This window comes from Anomaloglossus baeobatrachus, chromosome 5, assembly GCF_048569485.1.
Source record: "Anomaloglossus baeobatrachus isolate aAnoBae1 chromosome 5, aAnoBae1.hap1, whole genome shotgun sequence".
In the NCBI taxonomy this organism is placed as follows: Eukaryota; Metazoa; Chordata; class Amphibia; order Anura; family Aromobatidae; genus Anomaloglossus; species Anomaloglossus baeobatrachus.
The window spans coordinates 551007363-551032815 of NC_134357.1; the positions used below are offsets into that span (position 1 = coordinate 551007363).

Below are 25453 nucleotides of genomic sequence, written 5' to 3' on the forward strand. Positions count from 1 at the left end.
CCCCCACCATCCCCAGCAGAGGACAGCCACCATCCCCAGCAGAGGACAGAGCCCCCCACGACCCCCCACCATCCCCAGCAGAGGACAGAGCCCCCCCCACCGACCCCCCACCATCCCCAGCAGAGGACAGAGCCCCCCACCGACCCCCCACCATCCCCAGCAGAGGACAGAGCCCCCCACCGACCCCCCACCATCCCCAGCAGAGGACAGAGCCCCCCACCGACCCCCCACCATCCCCAGCAGAGGACAGAGCCCCCCACCGACCCCCCACCATCCCCAGCAGAGGACAGAGCCCCCACCGACCCCCCACCATCCCCAGCAGAGGACAGAGCCCCCCACCGACCCCCCACCATCCCCAGCAGAGGACAGAGCCCCCCACCGACCCCCCACCATCCCCAGCAGAGGACAGAGCCCCCCACCGACCCCCCACCATCCCCAGCAGAGGACAGAGCCCCCCACCGACCCCCCACCATCCCCAGCAGAGGACAGAGCCCCCCACCGACCCCCCACCATCCCCAGCAGAGGACAGAGCCCCCCACCGACCCCCCACCATCCCCAGCAGAGGACAGAGCCCCCCACCGACCCCCCACCATCCCCAGCAGAGGACAGAGCCCCCCCACCGACCCCCCACCATCCCCAGCAGAGGACAGAGCCCCCCACCGACCCCCCACCATCCCCAGCAGAGGACAGAGCCCCCCACCGACCCCCCACCATCCCCAGCAGAGGACAGAGCCCCCCACCGACCCCCCACCATCCCCAGCAGAGGACAGAGCCCCCCACCGACCCCCCACCATCCCAGCAGAGGACAGAGCCCCCCACCGACCCCCCACCATCCCCAGCAGAGGACAGAGCCCCCCCACCGACCCCCCCACCATCCCCAGCAGAGGACAGAGCCCCCCACCGACCCCCCACCATCCCCAGCAGAGGACAGAGCCCCCCACCGACCCCCCACCATCCCCAGCAGAGGACAGAGCCCCCCACCGACCCCCCACCATCCCCAGCAGAGGACAGAGCCCCCCACCGACCCCCCACCATCCCCAGCAGAGGACAGAGCCCCCCACCGACCCCCCACCATCCCCAGCAGAGGACAGAGCCCCCCACCGACCCCCCACCATCCCCAGCAGAGGACAGAGCCCCCCACCGACCCCCCACCATCCCCAGCAGAGGACAGAGCCCCCCACCGACCCCCCACCATCCCCAGCAGAGGACAGAGCCCCCCACCGACCCCCCACCATCCCCAGCAGAGGACAGAGCCCCCACCGACCCCCCACCATCCCCAGCAGAGGACAGAGCCCCCCACCGACCCCCCACCATCCCAGCAGAGGACAGAGCCCCCCACCGACCCCCCACCATCCCCAGCAGAGGACAGAGCCCCCCACCGACCCCCCCACCATCCCCAGCAGAGGACAGAGCCCCCCACCGACCCCCCACCATCCCCAGCAGAGGACAGAGCCCCCCACCATCCCCCCTCCATCCCCAGCAGAGGACAGAGCCCCCCACCGACCCCCCACCATCCCCAGCAGAGGACAGAGCCCCCCCCACCGACCCCGGCCCCCCACCATCCCCAGCAGAGGACAGAGCCCCCCACCGACCCCGGCCCCCCACCATCCCCAGCAGAGGACAGAGCCCCCCACCGACCCCGGCCCCCCACCATCCCCAGCAGAGGACAGAGCCCCCCACCGACCCCGGCCCCCCACCATCCCCAGCAGAGGACAGAGCCCCCCACCGACCCCGGCACCGGACCCCCACCATCCCCAGCAGAGGACAGAGCCCCCCACCGACCCCAGCAGCACTGGCCCCACCACAGATGGTCCACAGCAGCATTGAGCGCCCCAAAAAAAAAACCCAGACCAGGCACACAGCATGAAGCTTCCACACACAGTAATAAAGAACTCCCGTTTGTAACTATGAAGACACTGACCTTGTTCTGTGCAGGAAAGAGTCATCCATAGCGCGGGGTCTTGAGGGAGAGGCTGCAGCAGAAGCAGCGTCCACACATGCCGAGAAGCAGGAGGAAGTGGCGTCTCCTCGTGCATTGTGACATTAGACCCCGCCCCGACCACGCCCCTAACACGTGACCGTAGTGACGTCATGCAGGGAAGGAGCCTGTACACTCTAGCATCTACCATCTAGTGTGCGGCTCTGCAGGAGGAGGTATGTGGAGATTCCCCATTACTGGGCATAGGGTTTAGCCTAGAATCTATGGACTTCTTCCAGGTTAGTGGGTGTGATATGCTTGGCTGGTGGACATGGTGATGTTTCCTCCCATCCACTATAATGATGCAAGGAGGGTAAATCCCCCCCGCACCCCTCCCCCGGCTGGAGCTTTTTCACCCAGACCTCTATTTCTAATATAAAGAACTCTATGACCACAAGCACTTAAAAGAATAATGTTTATTATTGGGTTGCATTCTGAACACGCCCCTATCATGTGACAGAACAGAGGTAATATCTGGAAGGAGCCCATACATTCTAGCATCTACCCTGGGCAGCATTCACCCCTTCAGCTCTGGGACGTTCTTGGTTTTTTTCTCTTGCTGATTTCTATGAATTCTGATGATTTTGTTCCTTCTCTCTTATAGATTCTATAGATTCCTATAGAAGACAGGAAACAAATAGTATGGCGCCCCTTTCTTGGTTCCCTCAAGCTTGATGCTCCACACACAGTATAATGTTCCCACAGTACCGCCATCCCCCCACACACAGTATAATGTACCCACAGTATCGCCATCCCCCCCACACACAGTATTATGTTGCCACAGTACCGCCATCCCCCCACACACAGTATAATGTACCCACAGTATCGCCATCCCTCCCCACACACAGTATAATGTTGCCACAGTACCGCCATCCCTCCCCACACACAGTATAATGTTGCCACAGTACCGCCATCCCTCCCCACACACAGTGTAATGTTGCCACAGTACCGCCATCCCTCCCCACACACAGTATAATGTACCCACAGTATCGCCATCCCTCCCCACACACAGTATAATGTACCCACAGTACCGCCATCCCCTCCACACACAGTATAATGTTCCCACAGTACCGCCATCCCCTCCACACATAGTATAATGTTCCCACAGTACCGCCATCCCCTCCACACATAGTATAATGTTCCCACAGTATCGCCATCCCCCCCACACAGTATAATGTTCCCACAGTACCGCAATCCCCATCCACACAGTATAATGTTCCCACAGTACCGCAATCCCCATCCACACAGTATAATGTTCCCACAGTACCGCAATCCCCATCCACACAGTATAATGTTCCCACAGTACTGCCATCCCCTCCACACACGGTATAATGTTCCCACAGTACTTCCATCCCCTCCACACACGGTATAATGTTCCCACAGTATCGCCATCCCCTCCACACACTGTATAATGTTCCCACAGTATCGCCATCCCCTCCACACACTGTATAATGTTCCCACAGTACCACCATCCCCCCACACACAGTATAATGTTCCCACAGAACCGCCATCACCCGCACATAGTATAATATTCACACCGTACTGCCATCCCCCACACACATAATGATACTCCAAGTTTCCCCCCTCCATATGATACCATAACATACAATTTGGGGTACCATCCACCGGCTAATAAATAAATCCTTCTCCCCATCTTTGCGGCAGATACAGATGACCCCAGGACTCAGCACCGACCTGGATTAGTTTCCCCAGTATGGAAATGTGGATCCAGCCAGTCGTCAGGGGTTATAGATGTATGAGGGGCTGTTATCTGTGGTCTGAGCTGCACAGTGTAAGGCCTCCGTCACACATCCGTGCCTCCGGTCCGTGTTTGCCATTTTTACACGTACCGGAGACACGTACACACGGTGACCTAGGTAATCCCAATGGTTAGGAGACACGAAGGGAACGTGTGTCTGTTCCGTACTTGCGTGTCTACGTGAGTTCTATACGCTGACATGTCCGTGTTGCTCCGGCAGCACGGGTGTGACACGGCCCGCACCCGTACCACACGGATGTAGTGTGGAGGAAATACACACTCGCCTCCACGAGTCCTGCAGTGTCTGCCACGGCTGTCCCCTGCATCCATCCCCCAGTGATTTTGAACAACGCATCTCCTTCACTGGGAGCCGGAAGCAGTGTCAGCGGGGCGTGGCCTGGGCCGGACACTGACATTCAGCACCGGAAGAAGCAGGTAAGGCGGGGTTTTCCGTTCTGATATACGTAATAACACACGGAGAACACGTACGTGCCACAAAAACGGCACACGAGGAGCAAACCACCCCTTTAACACGTACGTGACAAAAACGTTACGTTTTGTCACGTAAGTCTGGCAGAGGCCTAATGGAGACATTCTGGGGACGTTATTGCAGGAGAACTTTTTATCTTTTTAGCCAGTATAGTTGTATTTTATCTTGTTTTTTCTTTATAATTTTAATGCCATTGTTCTAGAATACAATTGTTCGGCCCCGGCTGTCATGGTGATATATATTGATAGGTGTCAATGGAGAACAAAGGCCTCCCCATCTCTGTGCCTATGATGGAGGCCTTGTTCTCTCTTCTTTCTGCCTCATAAAATAATGGCTGCTGATTTTCATTTACCTCAAATATATGGAAGATGCCTTCTCTTCATTTTCTTTTTAAATCAGATAATTTTTTATTAAACATTTTTGGTTCAAAGAAAGAAAAACTACGCATACATGCAAGTACGCAAACCAGTCCCTCTCCCACTTCCCCATCCAAACAATTTTCTTTATTCGACTCAGCATACAATATAATTATCTGCACATTTATATTCATATATGTAGCTAGCATCAAAGATTCAAATAGAAGTGGACTCCTGTGCTGTCGTAAGAAGATGGTCAGCAGTAATGGTGAAACGTGATTTTATTACGCGTTTCAGAGATCACATCTCCTTCGTCAGATAAATCACAAATGTACATGTGAGACTTATAGGTCCGCAAATGTCTTATACGCCCTCCTCTTCTAGTAGACGTATTTCTCAAGTCTGAGTGAATGATTTCTTTTCTCAATCAACTCTTTGATATCTGGGGCCTTACTATTTTTCCAATACAGTGCTATGACCTTCCGTGCTTGGTATAAAATACGTGCAATAGCAAACTTATGGCTCTCCTGAATAGGGAATTTCGTAGTGTATCCAAGAACACATGTCAGAGGTCCGCGATCTGTATGAAAATCATACACCGAGTCAATAAGATCAAGTACACCCGTCCAGTATCTTCCCAGGCTCGGACAGTTCCACATAAGATGGATCAAATCAGCGTCCGTGACTCCACATTTCCAGCAGCATGAATCGGGCCTAGTCCCTATTTTGAATAAAAATGCTGGTGTCCTATATACCCTGTGTACTAAAAACAATTATTGAATGTTCTCAAGTAAAATATATCTTTGTACCGTGTTAGCCAGTAGAGATAAAAAAATTGTTTAAAAGAACAGAGAGTCCTCAGTGGTTGATACCTTTTAATGGCTAACTGAAAAGATGGTAATAATTGCAAGCTTTCGAGACTACTCAGGTCTCTTCATCAGGCATGGTATAACACAAAATCTGAAGAGTCACGTATTTATACACAACAGGACTTAGAATAGTGCAGTAAAAAAAAAAAAAAAAAAAAAAAAAAAAGGAACAAGTTATATGAATAATATTCATTCATATAACTTGTTCTTTTTTTTTTTTTTTTTTTTTTACTGCACTATTCTAAGTCCTGTTGTGTATAAATACGTGACTCTTCAGATTTTGTGTTATACCATGCCTGATGAAGAGACCTGAGTAGTCTCGAAAGCTTGCAATTATTACCATCTTTTCAGTTAGCCATTAAAAGGTATCAACCACTGAGGACTCTCTGTTCTTTTAAACAATTTTTGAATGTTCTCAGTGAGAGGAACAACTATGCAACTAAAAACAAATGCGACAGTCTCTGTGATTCACTTACGGACAGTAGCGGAATATTCTACACTACCTCTTACCATACCTCCTCAGAGATATTCCTCACGTCACTCTGCCATTTATCTCTAAGACCGCAGGAGATTGCCCCTTTAGTGTCCCCAGCCAGCACCGAAATATCCAATAGCGCCGTCCGGTCCACCGGTGACAAACTCATAGACCCCGAGTGCACCCCACAACTATACCGAAGTTGGAGGTATTGGAAAAACCTGTTAATTGGTATATCAAATTCCCTCCTAAGCATCTCAAACTTCTTAACCCGAAAACTCAAACAGTTGCTGCACCTTTTTGATTCCCTTCCGCTGCCATAACTCAAACCCATGTAATTTATCAAGCTCAGGGAGATTCGGGTTTTTCCATATAAGTGAGTACTTTGTGACCACTTTCACTGCGTAATAACATCACCATCGCTCACGTTTTGAAAACAGTGCTCAGTCCCGCGATAGTGCCATGGTGCATGCGCGAGACTCCCGGAGCACTTTGGAACATGAGGACGGCGGCCTCATCTATGTAAATGAACACTGGGGGACGGCGAACAGTGGCAGGAGGGGGGATAACAGACGAAATACAGCCCGCCCACGGGGCCAGCAAACCTCATTACCATAGCAAAGGTCTGAAAGTGGGGCTAGTAGCAAGATGAACCTTTTAAAGAATGCAGCCCATGAGCTGCAGAAGGGGATTCTTTTAGTTTAATAGTGAAAATTCTGGTGACAGGTTCCCTTTAAACCCGACAATGTGCTAAAGCGGTCAATGACGGATATAGCTTCTTTTAGGGAGTTCGGCCAATCATTTAGGAACAGGAGCATGTCATCCGCGTAGAGTGCAACCTTTTCTGCCAGATTACCATGAAGAAAGCCTTTGGCTAAGTTCACACAGGGGATCTTTTGCTGCGTTTTTGAGGTCCCAAAGATTCATGAAAATGCATGCATTTCCTTCTCCCAGCAAAGTCTGTGATTTCGATTTTGCTGTCCACACTGGGCTTCTTTTGTTGCCTGCATCTTGGCTGCGTTTCTGAAGATGCAGCCAAGATACAGCATGTCAATTCTTTTTGCGTTTTTGAGCCTTCCAGTCAATAGATTTGACTTTAAAAACACATTGGGCAAAACGCGGTAAAAACGCGTCAAAAACACATTGCATTTTGAATGGGTTTTTGCCACGGTGTGCTTTTGGTGCGTTTTGTGGTAAAAAAAAAAAAGATGCCGCGTGTGAACATACCCTTTCACGCCTCCTGATTCTCTCAGGGCTGCAGTCAGTGGCTCGATAGCAATGGCAAATAGCAATGGAGATAACGGGCATCCCTGCCTGGTCCCCCTAACCAGTTAAAACCCCTCCGATAGCAAACCATTGACCTTTACCCTGGCCCTGGGTGCCGCATACAGCAATTTTACCCAAGAAATAATGCCTTCTCTCTATTTTCATCAATAATAGAGAATGCTTTCTTTCTTGCTAAAACTATGATTTTATTTTTCGCTTAAAAACTTTTTTAGACTTTTTCTATAATCCGAATTCCTGCGATAATACAATGTACAAGCCTGAGATTGCTCGGGACACACGCTGCACTACATTAGTGCAGTGTATTATCCCCTATCAGTGTAAAGCCTAAGCCACACGGCATGAAAATTGGACCGAGTGAAATGCGATATAACATCGCATTCCACTCGGACCAATATTAACCTATGTGCCAGCACCCATGAGCGATTATTTTCTCAGCCCCAATCGGACCGAGAAAACAATCGCAGCATGCTGCGACTGTAATGCGAGACTCTTTCTCTTGCACCCATTCAAGTGTATGGGGCGAGAGAAAGATCGCACTGCACTTGCGGAACACCGGTGCAGTGCGAGAATGTCAATAGGCAGCTACGGAGGAGAGAGGGATATAAATCCCTCCCTCTCCTCCTCAGTGCCGGCCCGCTCCTTCTCAGTGCTGGCCCGCCCCTCCTCAGTGCCGGCCCTGCCCCCCCAGCTGAGGTCCAATCGCATGATCGAGTGTCATGCGAGGATCGCCCTAGTATCCTGTGTGGCCCCGGCCTAATAAAAAAAAAAAAAAGGGCCCCAAACACATTAGATAACTGTGGGCAAACAATCATTCAGCTGATGTCTCTTTTTTCTGACTCCCCTGTACACACAACTGTTTTGCTTGGCGAGATTACCTGTGGCCTGTGTGAGAGAGTCGTTGTCAGACTCCTCTAGCTGAGGATTAACTCCAGGGGACACAAACGATTCAGCTTCAGAAATTCTTCACTCCTCTGACATAATCTGTCAGGAGGCCCCATATACATTAACCCCTTCACTCCTGGCCGCTAAAACACCCTAATGACCGGGCCATTTTTTGCAATTCTGACCAGTGTTACTTTGACAGGTTATAACTCTGGAACGCTTCAATGGATCCTGGCGATTCTCAGATTGTTTTTTCGTGACATATTGTACTTCATGTCAGTGGTAAATTTAGGCCGATATATTTTGCGTTTATTTGTGAAAATTTCGGAAAATTTTGAAAATTTATGCTTATAAATCTGTCACACAAAATAGTTACTAAATAATAAAATTTCCCACATGTCTACTTTACATCAGCGCAATTTTCGAAACAAATTTTTTTTTTCGTTTCATAACATTTTCATTTTCACAAGGGAGAAAAGAGAAAGTGCACCATACAAGTTATTGTTCATTTTCTCCTGAGTACGCTGATACCCCATACGTGGTAAAAATCAATTGTTTGGGCACACGGCAGGGCTCGGAAGGTAAGGCCATTTGAATTTTTGAGTGCAAAATTAGCTGCACTCATTAACGGACGCCATGTCGGGTTTGAAGACCCCCCTAAGGTGCCTAAACAATGGAGCTCTCCCACAAGTGACCCCATTTTGGAAACTAGAGCCCTCAAACCATTTTTCTAGATGTTTGGTGAGCACTTTGAACACTTGGGGGCTTCTCAGAAGTTTATAACGTTGAGCCGTGAAAAGAATTTTTTTTTTTTTTTTTACCACAGAACTGTTGCTTCAACTAGGTAGCTTTTTTTCACAAGGGTATCAGGAAAAATTGCACTATAAATTGTATGGTGCATTTTTTCCTGAGTACGACAATACCTCATATGTGGTGGAAAGTAATTGTTTGGGCGCATGGCGGGGCTCAGAAGAGAAGGAGCGCCATTTGGCAGCAAAATTGGTTGGAATCATTAGCTGACGTAATGTTGCATTTGGAGACCCCCTGAAGTGCCTAAACAATGGAGCTCCCCCACAAGTGACCCCATTTTGGAAACTAGACCCCTCAAGGAATTTATCTAGATGTTTAGCGAGCCCCAAGGTGCTCCACAGAAGTTGATAATGTTGAGCCGTGAATACAATTCTTTTTTTTTTTCTTTTTTTTTTTTACCACAAAACTGTTACTTGAACCAGGTTGCTTTTTTTTCACAAGGGTATCAGGAAAAAATGCACCATAAAAAGTATTGTGCAATTTCTCCTGAGTACGGAGATGCCTCATATGTGGTGGAAAGTAATTGTTTGGGCGCATGGCGGGGCTCAGAACAGAAGGAACACCATTTGACAGCAAAATTGGTTGGAATCATTCGCGAACACCATGTCACGTTTGGAGACCCCCCTATGGTGCCTAAACAGTGGAGCTCCCCCACAAATGACCCCATTTTGGAACTAGACCCCTCAAGGAATTAATCTAGATGTTTGGTGAGCCCCTTGTATCCCCATGGGCTCCACAGAAGTTGATAACGTTGAACCGTGAACATTTTTATTTTTTTTTTTTTTACCACAAAATGTTTGCATCAACCAGGTAGCTTTTTTTTTTTTTTTACAACAGTATCAGGAAAAAATGCACCATAAAATGTATTGTGCGATTTTTCCTGAGTACGCAGATACCTCATATGTGGTGGAAAGTAATTGTTTGGGCGCACGGCAGGGCTCGGAAGAGAACGCCATTTGACTTTTCAAACGCACAGACGCGGTGCACTGATCGGCCGTTGCAGGACGCACGGTCGGATGAGATACAGAAAGCGTTGGGGATACGGAAAAAAAAAGTCACGCCACAAATTGACCACCTATGCAGATACGTTATCTGCATCCCTGATCAGCGCTCGGCAGGACACACAGGCAGATGAGGTGTAAAAATGGACAGTGGGGATGCAGAAAAAAAAAGTTATACTCACATTACCCAGAGGATAGCAGGAGGATCACTGACCAGAGGAACTGCAGGAGGAACAGAAGGCAGCAAGATGGACAGCTTTACAGGAGCAGCAGGCAGGAGGTTGGACAGCTTATCAGAAGACCCAGGAAGGATCTAGCGATGGAGGCAGATGTGCCCTGGCCAGTGAAGACCTCGGATGACCCGGTGAAGACAGGTAGGAGGACGTTGGAGTGAGAGCAGATGGGGAGAGGGTGGGGGGAGACCGGAGAAGCGGCTGCAAGGAAGCAAAACAGAGATCACGGGAAGATCGTGGTGTGGGGGGGCAGATCGCGGGGGTGGGGCATGAGCAGGGGAACTCGCTGGAGCGCGCAGGGGACATCGCGGGAGCGCAATACTTACAGTTGGAGCAGGAGCGGCGTCGGCAGTCGCGTTGGCGTGGCACTACAAGTACCAGCCAGTGCACGCTGCAGACCTGCAGGGGGAGGCTCCCCAGACCAACACAAGCCAGGGGAGGGCGGCCACCTCCAGATCAGACCGCACCGCTGCACACTGATTAGAGCGATTGCGCGTCATAGCACGATCGCTCCAATCCGTGCTGCAGGGGCAGGGGGGCGCCATGTTTGAGCTCCAGCTATGATCTGCTGCTGCAGCACATCCTAGCAGGATCTCACAGTATCGCACTGATTCAGGCATTGTTTTAGCCGAAATCAGTGCGAACGATGTGGTTGGCAGTTCAGATTTGAACAGCCAATCACAACGATCGTCGATGGGGGGTGGCGATGCCACCCCCCCTGGGGTCAAGCGAAGGTCTCCTGCAGTAAGAAACAGCAGGGTACATCATTTGACAGCGGTTGCTATGGCCACGGCAATCAAATGAACTTTAGGCAGTAAAGTTACGTACCTGGCCGTTAAGTCACGTTAAAATAGGACGTAACTTTACTGCCCGCAGCCGTGAAGGGGTTAAATAGTAAACCAATTAACCCAGAAATCAGCAGTTTCATGTGACTTTAAAGGGAACCTGTCATCAGAAATTTAGCTATAAACCTAAAAGTTTCCCCTTCTGCAGCTCCTGGGCTGCATTCTAGCAAGGTTCCTCTAGTTTTTCTGGCCCCTTTTATACCAAAATAAACACTTTATAAAGTTGTACCTTTTTCGTATGTAAATTTCGTAAATTATCCATGGGGGCGGGCTGCCTGGTGTCCGTTACTGTCCTCCTGCCAATTTACGCCGCCCCCGAACGCTGAATTTCAAACCTCAGGACGCCGCCCCTGGGCGACCGAGGTCCCGCGCATGCGCTGTGGCACTATAGCGGGACTGTGCACTGCGTGCACGTGTGACCGCTGGTGCCGTTTTACGCAGGCACGAGGTTATGGGCGGTGCTGTGAGTGTCATCAGCAAGTGCCGCCCATAACCTCGTGACCGCACTTTCCCCTCTTCCTCCAGCGTTCTGCGCCGGCGAAATGACCAGACGTCACCTCCTTCCCATCGTACCCTGCAGCAGGAAATAGATGGGAGGAGCGGAGCAGCACAGCACAGGAGAAGCGGAAAGGATCTGAACGACGTACAGAGGGGAGAGCGCGGCCACGAGAGTATGGGCGGGCACTTGCGATGCAATCACAGCGCCGCCCATACTCTCGTGCCTGCGACCACGTCACCAGGTGTCCTGGCATGCACGGGACCTCGGGCGCAGTGGGCGGCGTCCTGAGGGATGATTTGGAGAGTGGGGGGACGGCGTAAGGGACAGTAACGGACACCAGACGGCCCGCCCCCATGGAGAATTTACAAGATTTTCATACCAAAAGGTACAACTTTATAAAGTATTTATTTTGGTTTAAAAGGGGGCACAAAAAGTATAGAAACCTTGCTAGAATGCAGCCCAGGAGCTGCAGAGGGGGAAACATTTAGGTTGAAAGCCACATTTCTGATGACAGGTTCCCTTTAAACCAATGTGTATGGTGTTACTGGCTGGAGCTGTATACATCAGTCCTGATGCTCCTCCAGATGACAGATATCAGGACTGTACCGTATATGCGGCTCCAGCCGACAACAATCGTCCTTAGGCCTAAGACACACGGCATGAAAATCGGAGAGAGTGGAATGCGATAAAACATCGCATTCCACTCGGACTAATATTAGTCCATGTGCCAGCACCCATGAGCGATTATTTTCTCAGCCCAAATCGGACCGAGAAAACAATCGCAGCATGCCCAAAGTGAAAGGCGATCCTTGTTTCTCTCGCACCCATTCAAGTCTATGGGGCAAGAGAAAAATCACACTGCACTCGCAGTACACCGGTGTACTGCGAGTGCATGGAGAGAATGGCAATAGCCGGCAACAATGGAGGGAAATAAATCCCTCCCTCTCCTCTGCAGCGCCGGCCCGCCCCTCCTCAGAGCCGGCCCGCCCCTCCTCAGAGCCGGCCCGCCCCTCCTCAGAGCCGGCCCGCCCCTCCTCAGAGCCGGCCCGCCCCTCCTCAGAGCCGGCCCGCCCCTCCTCAGAGCCGGCCCGCCCCCCCGCAGCTGTGGTCCGATCGCAATCTCTGACCTCAGTCGCAGTGACACTCGCATGATACTCAGCTCCCGCTGTGCTGTCAGCGTGAGCCGAGTGTCATGCGAGGATCGCAGTAATCCCCGTGTGATCCCGGCCTTACAGAGATAGCATGACTGTACCGTGTATGCAGCTCCAGACGACAACGATCGTCCTTAAGTTCCTCCAATACAGACAGTGGATTTCATGAACGTAGGACATGTATCCAGCTCCAGCCAGCAAAAACAGTCCTCATGCGCCTTCAGATGATGGATATCACAACTGTGGCACGTGTATCCAGCTCCAACCAGCAACAAAAGTCCTTATGTTCCTTCAGATGAAGGATATCATGAACGTATATGCAGCTGCAATCTTTATAGTCCATTCATGGACACAGGACCTGGCCACAGCAACAGATCATCACTCCACTTCACAGCATCAATTGTCTCGCTGGCTAAATTTGAGTCTTATGTTTTTCCTCTCCCCCTTGATTAGCCCTCTAGATGGGCAAAAGTATTAAAAACACGCACCCCCTTAGACATTTTCTACATGTATAGCAAAGTATGAAGGTTCCAGAAGCCAAATCTCCGACCCTGGATGTAGGATTGTGTACTAGGGAAGCCTCCTGCAAAGAGGAACAAAAGACTCACAACCCCTCCACCAGAGGTTGGACAATGAATCCTACTGCAGACCTGGTTACATTAGAGTCCATGAAGGCCATCTAGGATAACACATTGTTACAACCCCTTCCCCCTGCAAATTGTGTACCTAAAGGTACCGTCACACTTAGCGACGCTCTAGCGATCCCACCAGCGATGTGACCTGTCAAGGATCGCTGGAGCGTCGCTACATGGTCACTGATGAGCTGTCAATCAGGCAGATCTTCACAACGATCAGAGATCAGCCACCAGCGACCCGTGTAACGACGCTGTTCTTGGTAACCTTTAGTACACATCGGGTTACTAAGCAAAGCGCTTTGCTTATAGTTACCCGATGTGCACCTTGGCTACGTGTGCAGGGAGCCAGCTTCTAGAAGCTGCGGACGCTGGTAACAAAGGTAAATATCGGGTAACCAAGCAAATTGCTTTGCTTGGTTACCCGATGTGTCGCTTGGTTACCAGCGTCCGCAGAAGCCTGCTCCCTGCACATTCAGATCGTTGCTCTCTCGCTGTCAAACACAGCGATGTGTGCTTCACAGTGATAGAGCAACGACCAAAAAATGGTCCAGGACATTCAGCAACGACCAGCGACTCACAGCAGAGGCCAGGTCGTTGCTGGATGTCACACACAGCGACATCGCTAGCAAGATCGCTATTGCGTCACAAAACCCGTGACTCAGCAGCGATGTCGCTAGCGATGTCGCTTAGTGAGATGTGGCCTTTAAACTGACCAGCAAGCAATCTCTAATAAAACAGAAGAATAAGATCAATATAATCGGCGCTGCATGTTGTAAGAAGTCTGCTCTATGCCCATTGATCCAATAGTCTTAAGTTAGTGATGCTATGGTTGGTTTTGACAAGTAGTTAATCCGGCAGGATTAGCATTGTGGCAATAACCGTAATATTCCTGTCATAAACCTGTACTTTGTGATGGAAAAAAAACTTGTTTTTTTTCTTTTTTAAACAAATGTTCAACATTTGGCATGCAAGGTGCACCATAGTCACATAGTTACTTAGGTTGAAAAAAAATCTAGGTCCATCTAGTTCAACCTTCCTCCACCAGTTCTACATTTGGTCACTAAGTCATTTATAACCAACAATGTTTTTTGTTTACTGAGGAAATCATCCAGCACTTTTTTAAAAGCTGTTATAGAATCTGCCATTACTACCTCTTGTGATAGGGCATTCCACAGTCTGACCGCTCTAACTGTAAAGAACCCTTTCCTATTTAGCTGTTGGAATCGCTTTTCTTCCACTCGCAGTGAATGCCCCCTGGTCCTTAGTACTGTCTTTGGAAGAAATAAGTCATGTGCCAGTCCTTTATATTGACCACACATGTATTTATACATATAAATGACATCTCCTCTGAGACATCTTTTTTCTAAGCTAAATATATTTAACTTTTTCAACCTGTCATCATATGTGAGGCCTTCCATTCCTTGTAGTAGTCTAGTTGCCCTCCTTTGAACTGACTCTAACATCTGAATGTCCTTTTAAAAATGTGGAGCCCAAAACTGGATACCATATTCCAGATGTGGCCTTACAAGTGATTTATAGAGGGGTAACAATACGTTGGGATCACGGGATCTAATCTCTCTTTTTATACACCCTAAAATCTTGTTTCCTTTAGCAGCTGCTGCTTGACATTGAGTGCTGCTGCTCAGCTTATTTGTAATGAGAATACCCAAGTCCTTCTCCTGTTCTGTAGTCCCAAGTTTACTTCCATTTAATGTATACACAGTTATAGGATTACTCCGTCCTAGGTGCATTACTTTACATTTATCAACATTTAATCTCATTTGCCAAGTATCTGCCCTTTCTGACATCTTATCCAGATCTTTTTGTAATATTGTACTATCCAGGTCAGTTTGTAATATCCTACATCGTTTGGTGTCATCAGCAAAGACTGACACTTTACTATCAATCCCATCCACAAGGTCATTAATAAAGAGATTAAAAAGAATCCGTCCTAGCACAGATCCCTGCGGCACCCCACTGCTGACTATAGCCCATTTAGAGATTGTACCATTTATGACTACTCTTTGTTTCCTATCTTTTAGCCAATTCCTTACCCAGTTGCATATTGTGTCCCCTAGTCCTTGCTACTGGAGCTTTAGTATAAGGCTATGTGCCCACGCTACAGGATTTACCGCGGATTTACCGCGGATTTTGCCGCGGATTTACCGCGGATTTGCCGAAAATCTGCAGCAGCAGCACTTCCAAGCCATTTCAATGGCATTTTGGAAATGCTGTGCCCATGCTGCGGATTTTTCCGCGGCGGATTTGCCGCGGATTTTGATCCGGAAAAATCTGCAGCATGTCAATTGTTTGGTGCAGATTTGGTGCGGATTTTTGGCTTTGAATGGGGAAAAAAAAAAAAAAAAATCCGCATCTAAATCCGCGGCAAATCCGCGGCAAATCCGCGGGTGCGGATTTGCCACGAAAGTCGCGGATTTTCAGGCAAAAAAATCCGCAGGGACATTCTAGCGTGGGCACATAGCCTTAGGCTATGTGCCCACGCTACAGGATTTACCGCGGATTTTGCCGCGGATTTACCGCGGATTTGCCGAAAATCTGCAGCAGCAGCACTTCCAAGCCATTTCAATGGCATTTTGGAAATGCTGTGCCCATGCTGCGGATTTTTCCGCTGCGGATTTGCCGCGGATTTTGATCCGGAAAAATCTGCAGCATGTCAATTGTTTGGTGCAGATTTGGTGCGGATTTTTGGCTTTGAATGGGGAAAAAAAAAAAAAAAAAAAAAATCTGCATCAAAATCCGCGGCAAATCCGCGGGTGCGGATTTGCCGCGAAAGTCGCGGATTTTCAGGCAAAAAAATCCGCAGGGACATTCTAGCGTGGGCACATAGCCTTAGGCTATTATGTGGTATAGTATCAAATGCCTTTGCAAAGTCCAAATAAATCACATCAGCGGTATTACCAATATCCAGGTTTGCACTTGCCCCCTCATAGAACCCCAACAGGTTGGTTAGACACGACTTATCTTTCATGAATCCATGCTGTTTGTCAGTTATTATATTATTTTCTGCAATATATTTTTGCATGTCATCCCTTAAAATGCCCTCAAAAACTTTGCATTCACTGATGTCAGGTTTACTGGACGGTAGTTGCCTGGATCTACCCTCTTACCTTTCTTAAATATAAGTACCACATCAGCAATTCTCCAATCCTGGGGCACCAACAATTTTACAAGCGAGTCTAAAAAGATGAGATACAGCGGTCTGTCGATTACGGAGCTCAATTCCCTCAATATTCGTGGATGAATGCCATCTGGCCCTGGGGTTTTGTCAATGTTTAATTTACTCAGACGTAGGCGTACTTCTTCTTGTGTTAAATTAATTATATCGGGTGGTGAACTTTGATTTTTCACTTGTTGAATGATCCCTGGAACAGTCTGCTCCTTGGTGAACACAGATGAGAAATTCCTATTTAATATCTCAGTCGTTTGTTTGTCCTCTATAACTAACTTATTATATTTTAAGGGGCCGATACTATCCTTTTGTTTTCCTTTTGGCATTAATGTATTTATAAAAGATTTAGGGATTTATTTTAATGTCATTGGCGATTTTTGTTTCAGTAGCTAGTTTTGCTTGTTTGATTTCTTTTTTACATTTCCTATTGATATCTTTATACTCCTGCAATGCTATTTCTGTATTCTCAGCCTTCAAGATTTTAAACGCCCTTTGTTTTTGTTTTATTATACTTTGTACTGTCTTATTTATCCAAAGTAGTTTCTTTTTATTCCTGGACATTTTATTACCAGAGGGTATAAGTTTTTTACAGGACTCTAGTAGTATATCCTTAAACTTACCCCATTTATGTTCGGTATCCCCAGTTACCATGACATTATGCTAATCTACACAGTTAAGCTCTTCCCTTAATTTGTTGAAATCAGCTTTCCTAAAATTCCAGGTTTTAGCATTTCCCCTTTGAAATGTCCTATTGAATATTACTTTGAAGCTTACCATATTATGATCGCTGGTGCCCAAGTGCTCCCGGATCTGTAGATCTGAAATTGTATCCAGTCTATTTGACAGGACCAGATCTAGCAAATTATCTCCCCTGGTCGGTTCATCTACCATCTGAGAGAGGAAATGGTCTTGAATAGTAGATAAGAACTTACAGCTTTTAGCACAACCAGAAGATTCTATGTCCCACTATATGTCTGGATAGTTGAAATCCCCCATAATAAGAACCCGATTATTATTATTATTAGCTGCCTTTTCAATTTGTTCCAGCATTTCACCCTCTATTTGTTTAGGTATGTTAGGAGGCTTATAGCAAAGTCCAATTAGCATTTTTCCATTATTCCCCTCCCCATGTACATTTACCCATACTGACCCTACATTGGTGCAGTTCTCCCCAATGTAATCATTCAACACAGGTTTTAGGTTAGATTTGATAAATATACACACCCCACCACCTTTTTTATCTTTCCTGTCCTTCCTAAATGTACTATAACCCTGTATGTTTGTCACCCAGTCATGGCTTTCATCCAGCCAGGTTTCCGTAATGCCCACCACATCATAATCCATGGTTGACATAAGAGTCTCCAATTCATTCATTCATTTTGTTTGCAAGACTTCTTGCATTTGCCAGTAGACATTTAATACTATTAACACCTATATTACTCCTAGCCTCCCTACGTTCCTTGCATATCCCATCCCACCGTAATCCTTCATTGACCCCTACCATCTCACTGTCTCTATCTGCTCTATCTATCCCCTTATTTGCTCCACTACCCTCCCTCCCCCCAGATCCTAGTTTAAAAGTTCCTCCATCTGTTTGACCATTTTCTCCCCCAGCACAGCTGCACCCTCCCCATTGAGGTGCAGCCCGTCCCTACCATAGAGCCTGTAGTCGACTGAGAAGTCGTCCCAGTTCTCCATGAACCTGAACCCTTCCTTCCTGCACCAATTTCTAAGCCATGTATTTATCTCCCTAAGCTCCCGCTGTCTTTCTAGTGACGCTCGTGGCACCGGTAGTATTTCTGAAAACACCACCTTGGAGGTCCTGGACTTCAGCTTCTCTCCTAGTTCCTTGTAATCATTTTTAAGGACCTTCCACCTGCCTCTAACTTTGTCATTAGTACCAATGTGCACCATGACCGCTGGGTTTTCCTCAGCCCCACCCAGCAATCTGTCCTATGCGATCCGCAGTATGCCGAACCCGAGCACCCAGCAGATAACACACTGTTCGGCGTTCGCAGTCTCGGCGACAGATGACCCTGTCTGTCCGCCTAATTATAGAGTCCCCTACCACCAACATCTGTCTGGGCTTTGCTTCACTCCTATTTCCCTCCTTCCTACAGCAGTCGTTTTCCTGGTTGCTAGGAGCAACATCCTGCTGTAGTGACCCTAGTCCTGGCCCTTCATTCCTAATAGCCAAACAGGCGTATTTACTAGGTTGTGCCAAGTCAGGGCTAGGCTCCCTGACACTTTTTTTCCCCCTACCTCTTCTTCTAACTGTTACCCAGCTATCTACCTCTGGGTCCTGATCTTCCCCACCTCCACCCTCCTCCATATCACTGGCCCCAGCCAGAGAAAGCTCAGTGAGCTCTAAACTCCTCTCCAGGTTTGCAATGCCCCTGAGTGTTGCAAGCTGCTTATTTAGATCAGTTACTTTGGCTTCAAAATACGCAACATGCTTGCATCGAATGCAGACATATTCACCCTCGATCGGCTGCTCAAGGCATGCATACATCTGACAAGATACACACCTGGTAGCATTGTCCATGGAGCACCTATTAAATGGGGATAAACAGTAAAGTAGAAAAACAAAGAAAAAAAAACCCAATGGGAAACGTATAAGGATAAATTCAAACTATGTTCTTGTGTTAAACTATGAGATTATGTTTAAACTATGCAGCACTTATCTGCAATCCCGCTCTTTGCTGCCGCACCTCGCATGCTCACGCTCTGTCTCTAAATTCTTGCATTGTATTTTGCATGTGTTGTTGGTGCCAATTTTATTTTGCAACATTTTAATACTTGTTTGTTTTTTTTCATTTGTTTTTTCAGTGTTTTGTTTTTTTTTTTATGAAATATAGGGACGCCTAAGAGGAAAATGGCAAAAAACTTAATATCCCCAAAAATTTGTGTACAAGTAGAATTTACCATCAAATAACTTGTCTGTGGTTTTTCTTACAAACAATGTTTTATAAATGCATCAAACTTCTGTGTGTGAATTAGACACGAGGTCTGTTATGATTATGTATTAAAGCCCGGGGAAGAAGGGAAACCTTCATATAGGAGGCTGGTGGTGATGGAGTCAGTTACAGACTCCGGCCAAATATGTTTATAGATCCATAGTAGAAAATGAAGATGTCGTCCTCATCATGAAGTGGTTATTTCTCCTCTCACGTGTAATGAATTTCTCCTGCAGTTTTGCTTATGCCGATTCCAGTGTCGGTAAATGAGACGAGAATTAGTGATATGGAAGATGAGTCTATGAGAAACGTATTCAGCTGCTGACTCAGAGGAGGAAACTGCTTGTTGTGTGTGTGTGGCCTAAATATATAGGATTTATTAGTAGACCTAAAGAAAAAACAGAATGTTGTAAAATAATAAAAACAATAGCACATTCTTGATTCCACCTAATCCTACAGTTAGGTCCAGAAATATTTGGACAGTGACACAAGTTTTGTTATTTTAGCTGTTTACAAAAACATGTTCAGAAATACAATTTTATATATATATATATATATATATATATAATATGGGCTGAAAGTGCACACTCCCAGCTGCAATATGAGAGTTTTCACATCCAAATCGGAGAAAGGGTTTAGGAATCATAGCTCTGTAATGCATAGCCTCCTCTTTTTCAAGGGACCAAAAGTAATTGGACAAGGGACTCTAAGGGCTGCAATTAACTCTGAAGGCGTCTCCCTCGTTAACCTGTAATCAATGAAGTAGTTAAAAGGTCTGGGGTTGATTACAGGTGTGTGGTTTTGCATTTGGAAGCTGTTGCTGTGACCAGACAACATGCGGTCTAAGGAACTCTCAATTGAGGTGAAGCAGAACATCCTAAGGCTGAAAAAAAAGAAAAAATCCATCAGAGAGATAGCAGACATGCTTGGAGTAGCAAAATCAACAGTCGGGTACATTCTGAGAAAAAAGGAATTGACTGGTGAGCTTGGGAACTCAAAAAGGCCTGGGCGTCCTCGGATGACAACAGTGGTGGATGATCGCCGCATACTTTCTTTGGTGAAGAAGAACCCGTTCACAACATCAACTGAAGTCCAGAACACTCTCAGTGAAGTAGGTGTATCTGTCTCTAAGTCAACAGTAAAGAGAAGACTCCATGAAAGTAAATACAAAGGGTTCACATCTAGATGCTAACCATTCATCAATTCCAAAAATAGACAGGCCAGAGTTAAATTTGCTGAAAAACACCTCATGAAGCCAGCTCAGTTCTGGAAAAGTATTCTATGGACAGATGAGACAAAGATCAACCTGTACCAGAATGATGGGAAGAAAAAAGTTTGGAGAAGAAAGGGAATGGCACATGATCCAAGGCACACCACATCCTCTGTAAAACATGGTGGAGGCAACGTGATGGCATGGGCATGCATGGCTTTCAATGGCACTGGGTCACTTGTGTTTATTGATGACATAACAGCAGACAAGAGTAGCCAGATGAATTCTGAAGTGTACCGGGATATACTTTCAGCCCAGATTCAGCCAAATGCCGCAAAGTTGATCGGACGGCGCTTCATAGTACAGATGGACAATGACCCCAAGCATACAGCCAAAGCTACCCAGGAGTTCATGAGTGCAAAAAAGTGGAACATTCTGCAATGGCCAAGTCAATCACCAGATCTTAACCCAATTGAGCATGCATTTCACTTGCTCAAATCCAGACTTAAGACGGAAAGACCCACAAACAAGCAAGACCTGAAGGCTGCGGCTGTAAAGGCAAAGCATTAAGAAGGAGGAAACCCAGCGTTTGGTGATGTCCATGGGTTCCAGACTTAAGGCAGTGATTGCCTCCAAAGGATTCGCAACAAAATATTGAAAATAAAAATATTTTGTTTGGGTTTGGTTTATTTGTCCAATTACTTTTGACCTCCTAAAATGTGGAGTGTTTGTAAAGAAATGTGTACAATTCCTACAATTTCTATCAGATATTTTTGTTCAAACCTTCAAATTAAACATTACAATCTGCACTTGAATTCTGTTGTAGAGGTTTCATTTCAAATCCAATGTGGTGGCATGCAGAGCCCAACTCGCGAAAATTGTGTCACTGTCCAAATATTTCTGGACCTAACTGTATGCGACCGCTGCTTGGGTCCCTGCCGGTCTCTGTATTTACCAGTCAGTGCCAAGAAACTTGTAATTCCTGCAGCCAATTAGTTGCCAAAGCAGTGATCAACATAGCCAGTGATTGATGATGGAGAAGACTTAGTCACCAATAACTTATGTTCCAGTCCACAAGAGACAAGAAAGAACGTGTAGATGATTTATTCTATCTCCTAATATGTTTCCCCTTATTATCTCAAGTAATTGTATTGCTACACCGGATTCTTTATGATGTTACATCGTCATCTTCTCCCCATTCAGGTCTCTACAATATCGGATCCTCTCAGTAGAGATCTTGTATAGAAGAGAATTCTCCTGATTGCCCCGTGAAGGATGGATATGGACAGGGACAAGATGGCGGAGAGGATATTACACCTCACCCTAGAGATCCTCTTCCGGCTTACTGGTCAGGTGAGAGATTCTGATGATGTCACATTACATCTGTTTTATCTATGGGAATAACAGATGGACAGAACTGGAGAGGTGAGGACTCTGGAAATGTCTGGAGTGAGATTTATTACTGTGTCTCTCCATAACCAGGATTACACAGTAGTGATGAAGACCTCTAGTGAGCGCTGTCAGGACCCTGTGTCTGAGGGATGGGGAAGACCCCTGAGCCCAATCACGGGGCCTCCACCTCACCCCTCAATACATGATGACATCAATGACCAGAAGATCCTAGAACTCACCTACAAGATGATTGAGCTGCTGACTGGAGAGGTGACACTGCTGGGAATGCTGGGACATTATACAGTAACATTATGAAGGGATCAGGGGATGACTATCATTGTATGTGTCAGATTCCTATAAGATGTCAGGACGTCACCGTCTATTTCTCCATGGAGGAGTGGGAATATTTAGAAGGACACAAAGATCTGTACAAGGACGTCATGATGGAGATTCCCCAGCCCCTCACATCACCAGGTAATAGACAGGACTAAATACACACGGCCTATAATTATCTGTATGTAAGGAATAAATTCAGTCCCTGTATGTGTCTCCTCCAGTTCTATCAAGTAAGAGGACAACACCAGAGAGATGTCCCCATCCTCTTCTCCCACAGGACTGTAAACAAGAAGATCCCAATGTTCCTCAGGATCATCAGGTAGATGGAGAGAAGGTGCCATGAAATCTCCCTATGATGTGTAGACGGCTGTGAAGGTCTTGTGCTCAGTCTTGTTTTATCTTCCAGTATTATATGTTTTATACTTGTGTAATGAGAGCGGTGGAGATGGCAGGATTAGAGCTGATCGTAGATGTGACTTCTCCATCTGTCTGTGACTTTTACAATATTTTGTTTCAGGGGGAAGATCTGACCCATATTAATACTACAGAGACATATGTGAGGGGCGATGAGCGGAGTAAAGAGGAGATTCCTACAGATAACCGCCCAGGTGAGTAGTGACCACTAAATGCAGAGAAGTCACAGATTCTTCTCAGTCACCGACTGGCTGCTTCATCGGTGGTGTAGTTCGGCCATATCACAATCATGACTTACAAGCCCTGGCTGTCAAGGCAAGAGACGATCCCCGCTCTTTCCCTTTCTGTTTAACTCTCTAAATACTGTGGTTGATCACAGCATTTCGGGGGCTGGGAGAGGGAGTGCGCTTCCTCTCCCGATCTATCGGTGTCCCTGCAACATCATCTCGAGGGCCCGATTGTTGCCATGGTGACCTGAGGTCGTCATGAAGACCTCCGGGTCACTCAGCTATGGGAAGCAGGACCATGATCTCAGAGGGTTCTGTCAGTTCAGCACTAAACAGATGTAATGTATTGCAATGCTGGGGCATTGTAATATATTATATCAGCGACTAGAACAATAAAGTTAAAGTCCCATTTGGGACTAAGTAAGAAAGTAAAGGAAAAAAAATAATTAAATTGTAAAAATATACAAAACAAAAAAAAACCCCAAATAAAGAACAAAAATAAGAAAAAAAATGCAAAAAAAAAATACCAATAACTACTACAAATAATGTTAAAAAAAAAGTACACACATTTGGTATCGCCGCATTCGGAACAACTTGATCTATTAAACTGTAGCACTAGTTAGTCCCTTCAGTGAATACTGTAGAAATAAATGAAAAAAGTAGCAAAAATGGTCTTTTCGTCATTCAGCTGCTAACAAATGGAATAATACGCGATCAAAAAGGCATACGTATATAAAAATTGGTATGCCGTTGTTCACGTTTTTCCTGCGCTCTATGTTGAGCTCTTACACCGGGGATTACGTGTAAAACCCTGAAAAAAATGATTCAGACAACATTCTCAATGGAAAATTCACTGTAATGAGGGAGTGACTTTGAACTCCTATCTAGCCTGTGGTCTGGGTTTGTCTATCTTTTTAGACATGAACAAAAGTGCAGTAATAACAGTTTTTTGCATCTTTGAAAAGATGGACACCCCTGAACAGAGGCTAAACTGAGTTCGGAGTAACTCTGATGCCTCTTTGTAGTGATTGGATCTGTTGCGGGTTTCATCTGAATCACATATTCGATGATGTAGATGGAAACCTTAATCTAAGTGCTCCACATAGAGCACAGTATAAATGTGAACTGATCCAAAATGTTCTGTACCCAGATTTTCACCATATATCATTCTATTAAACCCACAAAAGTCCCCACTTAGGTCTGTCATCTCTTAAAGAAATATGGGGGTTTTCCAGACTACTGGTATCACCAAGTCTCTGGAACAGTGCTAGGGCTCCCATCCTCCCACCCCCCGAAAAAAAAAAAAGAAAATTAAGCAAACTCTGCGCTTCCAAATCTAAATGCCCCTTCCATTCCGAGCACCACAATGTGCGTAAACAACAGTTAATGTCCACATGTTTGGGCATTATTGTAGTGAGGAGAACCCACTTAAGGTAAGGGGTGTGTGTCACCAGAAGCATGAACTGGGCACAATGTACAGGCAATAAAATGTACTGCGCATTACTAGGGCATGGTGGCAGATAGCCATTCCAGAAGACTTTTGTTTAAATAGTCAAATGGTGCTCCTTCCCTTCCGATCCCTGTCGTGCACCCAAACAGTAAGTTTCCATCACAAATGGGGTTTTGATATTCTTGGGAGAAATTGCATAACACATTGCAAATGCAAATAATGCAATTTATCTTGCTATCCATGTGAAAATGCAAAAATTTATTTGGGGCAGAAGTATCATTTTTGTGATTTCTGAAAGTAAAATATAATTTTTTTTTTCCTTCCACATTGCATTAGTTTCTGTGAAGCACCTGAAGGGTTAATTACTTATTGAATGTGGTTTCAAGCAGTTTTAGGGGTGCAGTATTTTAGAATGGTTTCACTTTGATGTGTTTTCTGTGTTTTATATAGGCCTCTGAAAGTCACTTCAAATGTGATGTGGTTCTAAAAAAAAAAATAAAAATGATTTTGTAAATTTTGTTGGAAAAATATGAACTTGCTGATAAACGATGTTATATAGGTTGAAAAAACCTAGGCATCTACTTCAACCTTTCTCCACCAATTATACATTTTGTCATTATGTCATTTATAACCACAATGTTGTGTGTACTGAGCAAATCATCCAGCCCTTTTTAAAAAGCTTTTATAGTATCTGCCATTACTACCTATTGCAGTAGGGCATTCCACAGTCTAATTGTAAAGAACCCTTTCCTAGTTAGCTGCCGGAATCGCCTTTCTTCCATTTGCTGTGAGTGCTCCCTGGTCCTTAGCATTATCTTTGGAAGGAATAAGTCAGTCCTTTGTATTGACCACACATGTATTTATACATATATGTTTAATTATTATTATTATTATTATTTATTATTATAGCGCCATTTATTCCATGGCGCTTTACAAGTGAAAGAGGGTATACGTACAAAAATCATTAACAGTACAAAATAGACTGGTATAGGAGGAGAGAGGACCCT

General features: G+C 46.4%; 1 protein-coding gene across 1 annotated transcript in view; it reads left to right on the forward strand.

Moving 5' to 3' along the window:
- Window positions 1-2091: 2091 nt before the first annotated feature.
- LOC142312278 (uncharacterized) overlaps window positions 2092-25453 on the forward strand; it is a 71967-nt gene continuing 48605 nt past the window's right edge. The window contains 6 exon segments of the mRNA XM_075351212.1: window positions 2092-2154; window positions 21831-21980; window positions 22110-22289; window positions 22370-22493; window positions 22577-22674; window positions 22873-22963. Of these exon segments, the coding sequence (XP_075207327.1) occupies window positions 21903-21980; window positions 22110-22289; window positions 22370-22493; window positions 22577-22674; window positions 22873-22963 (571 nt within the window). The 5' untranslated portion in view covers window positions 2092-2154; window positions 21831-21902.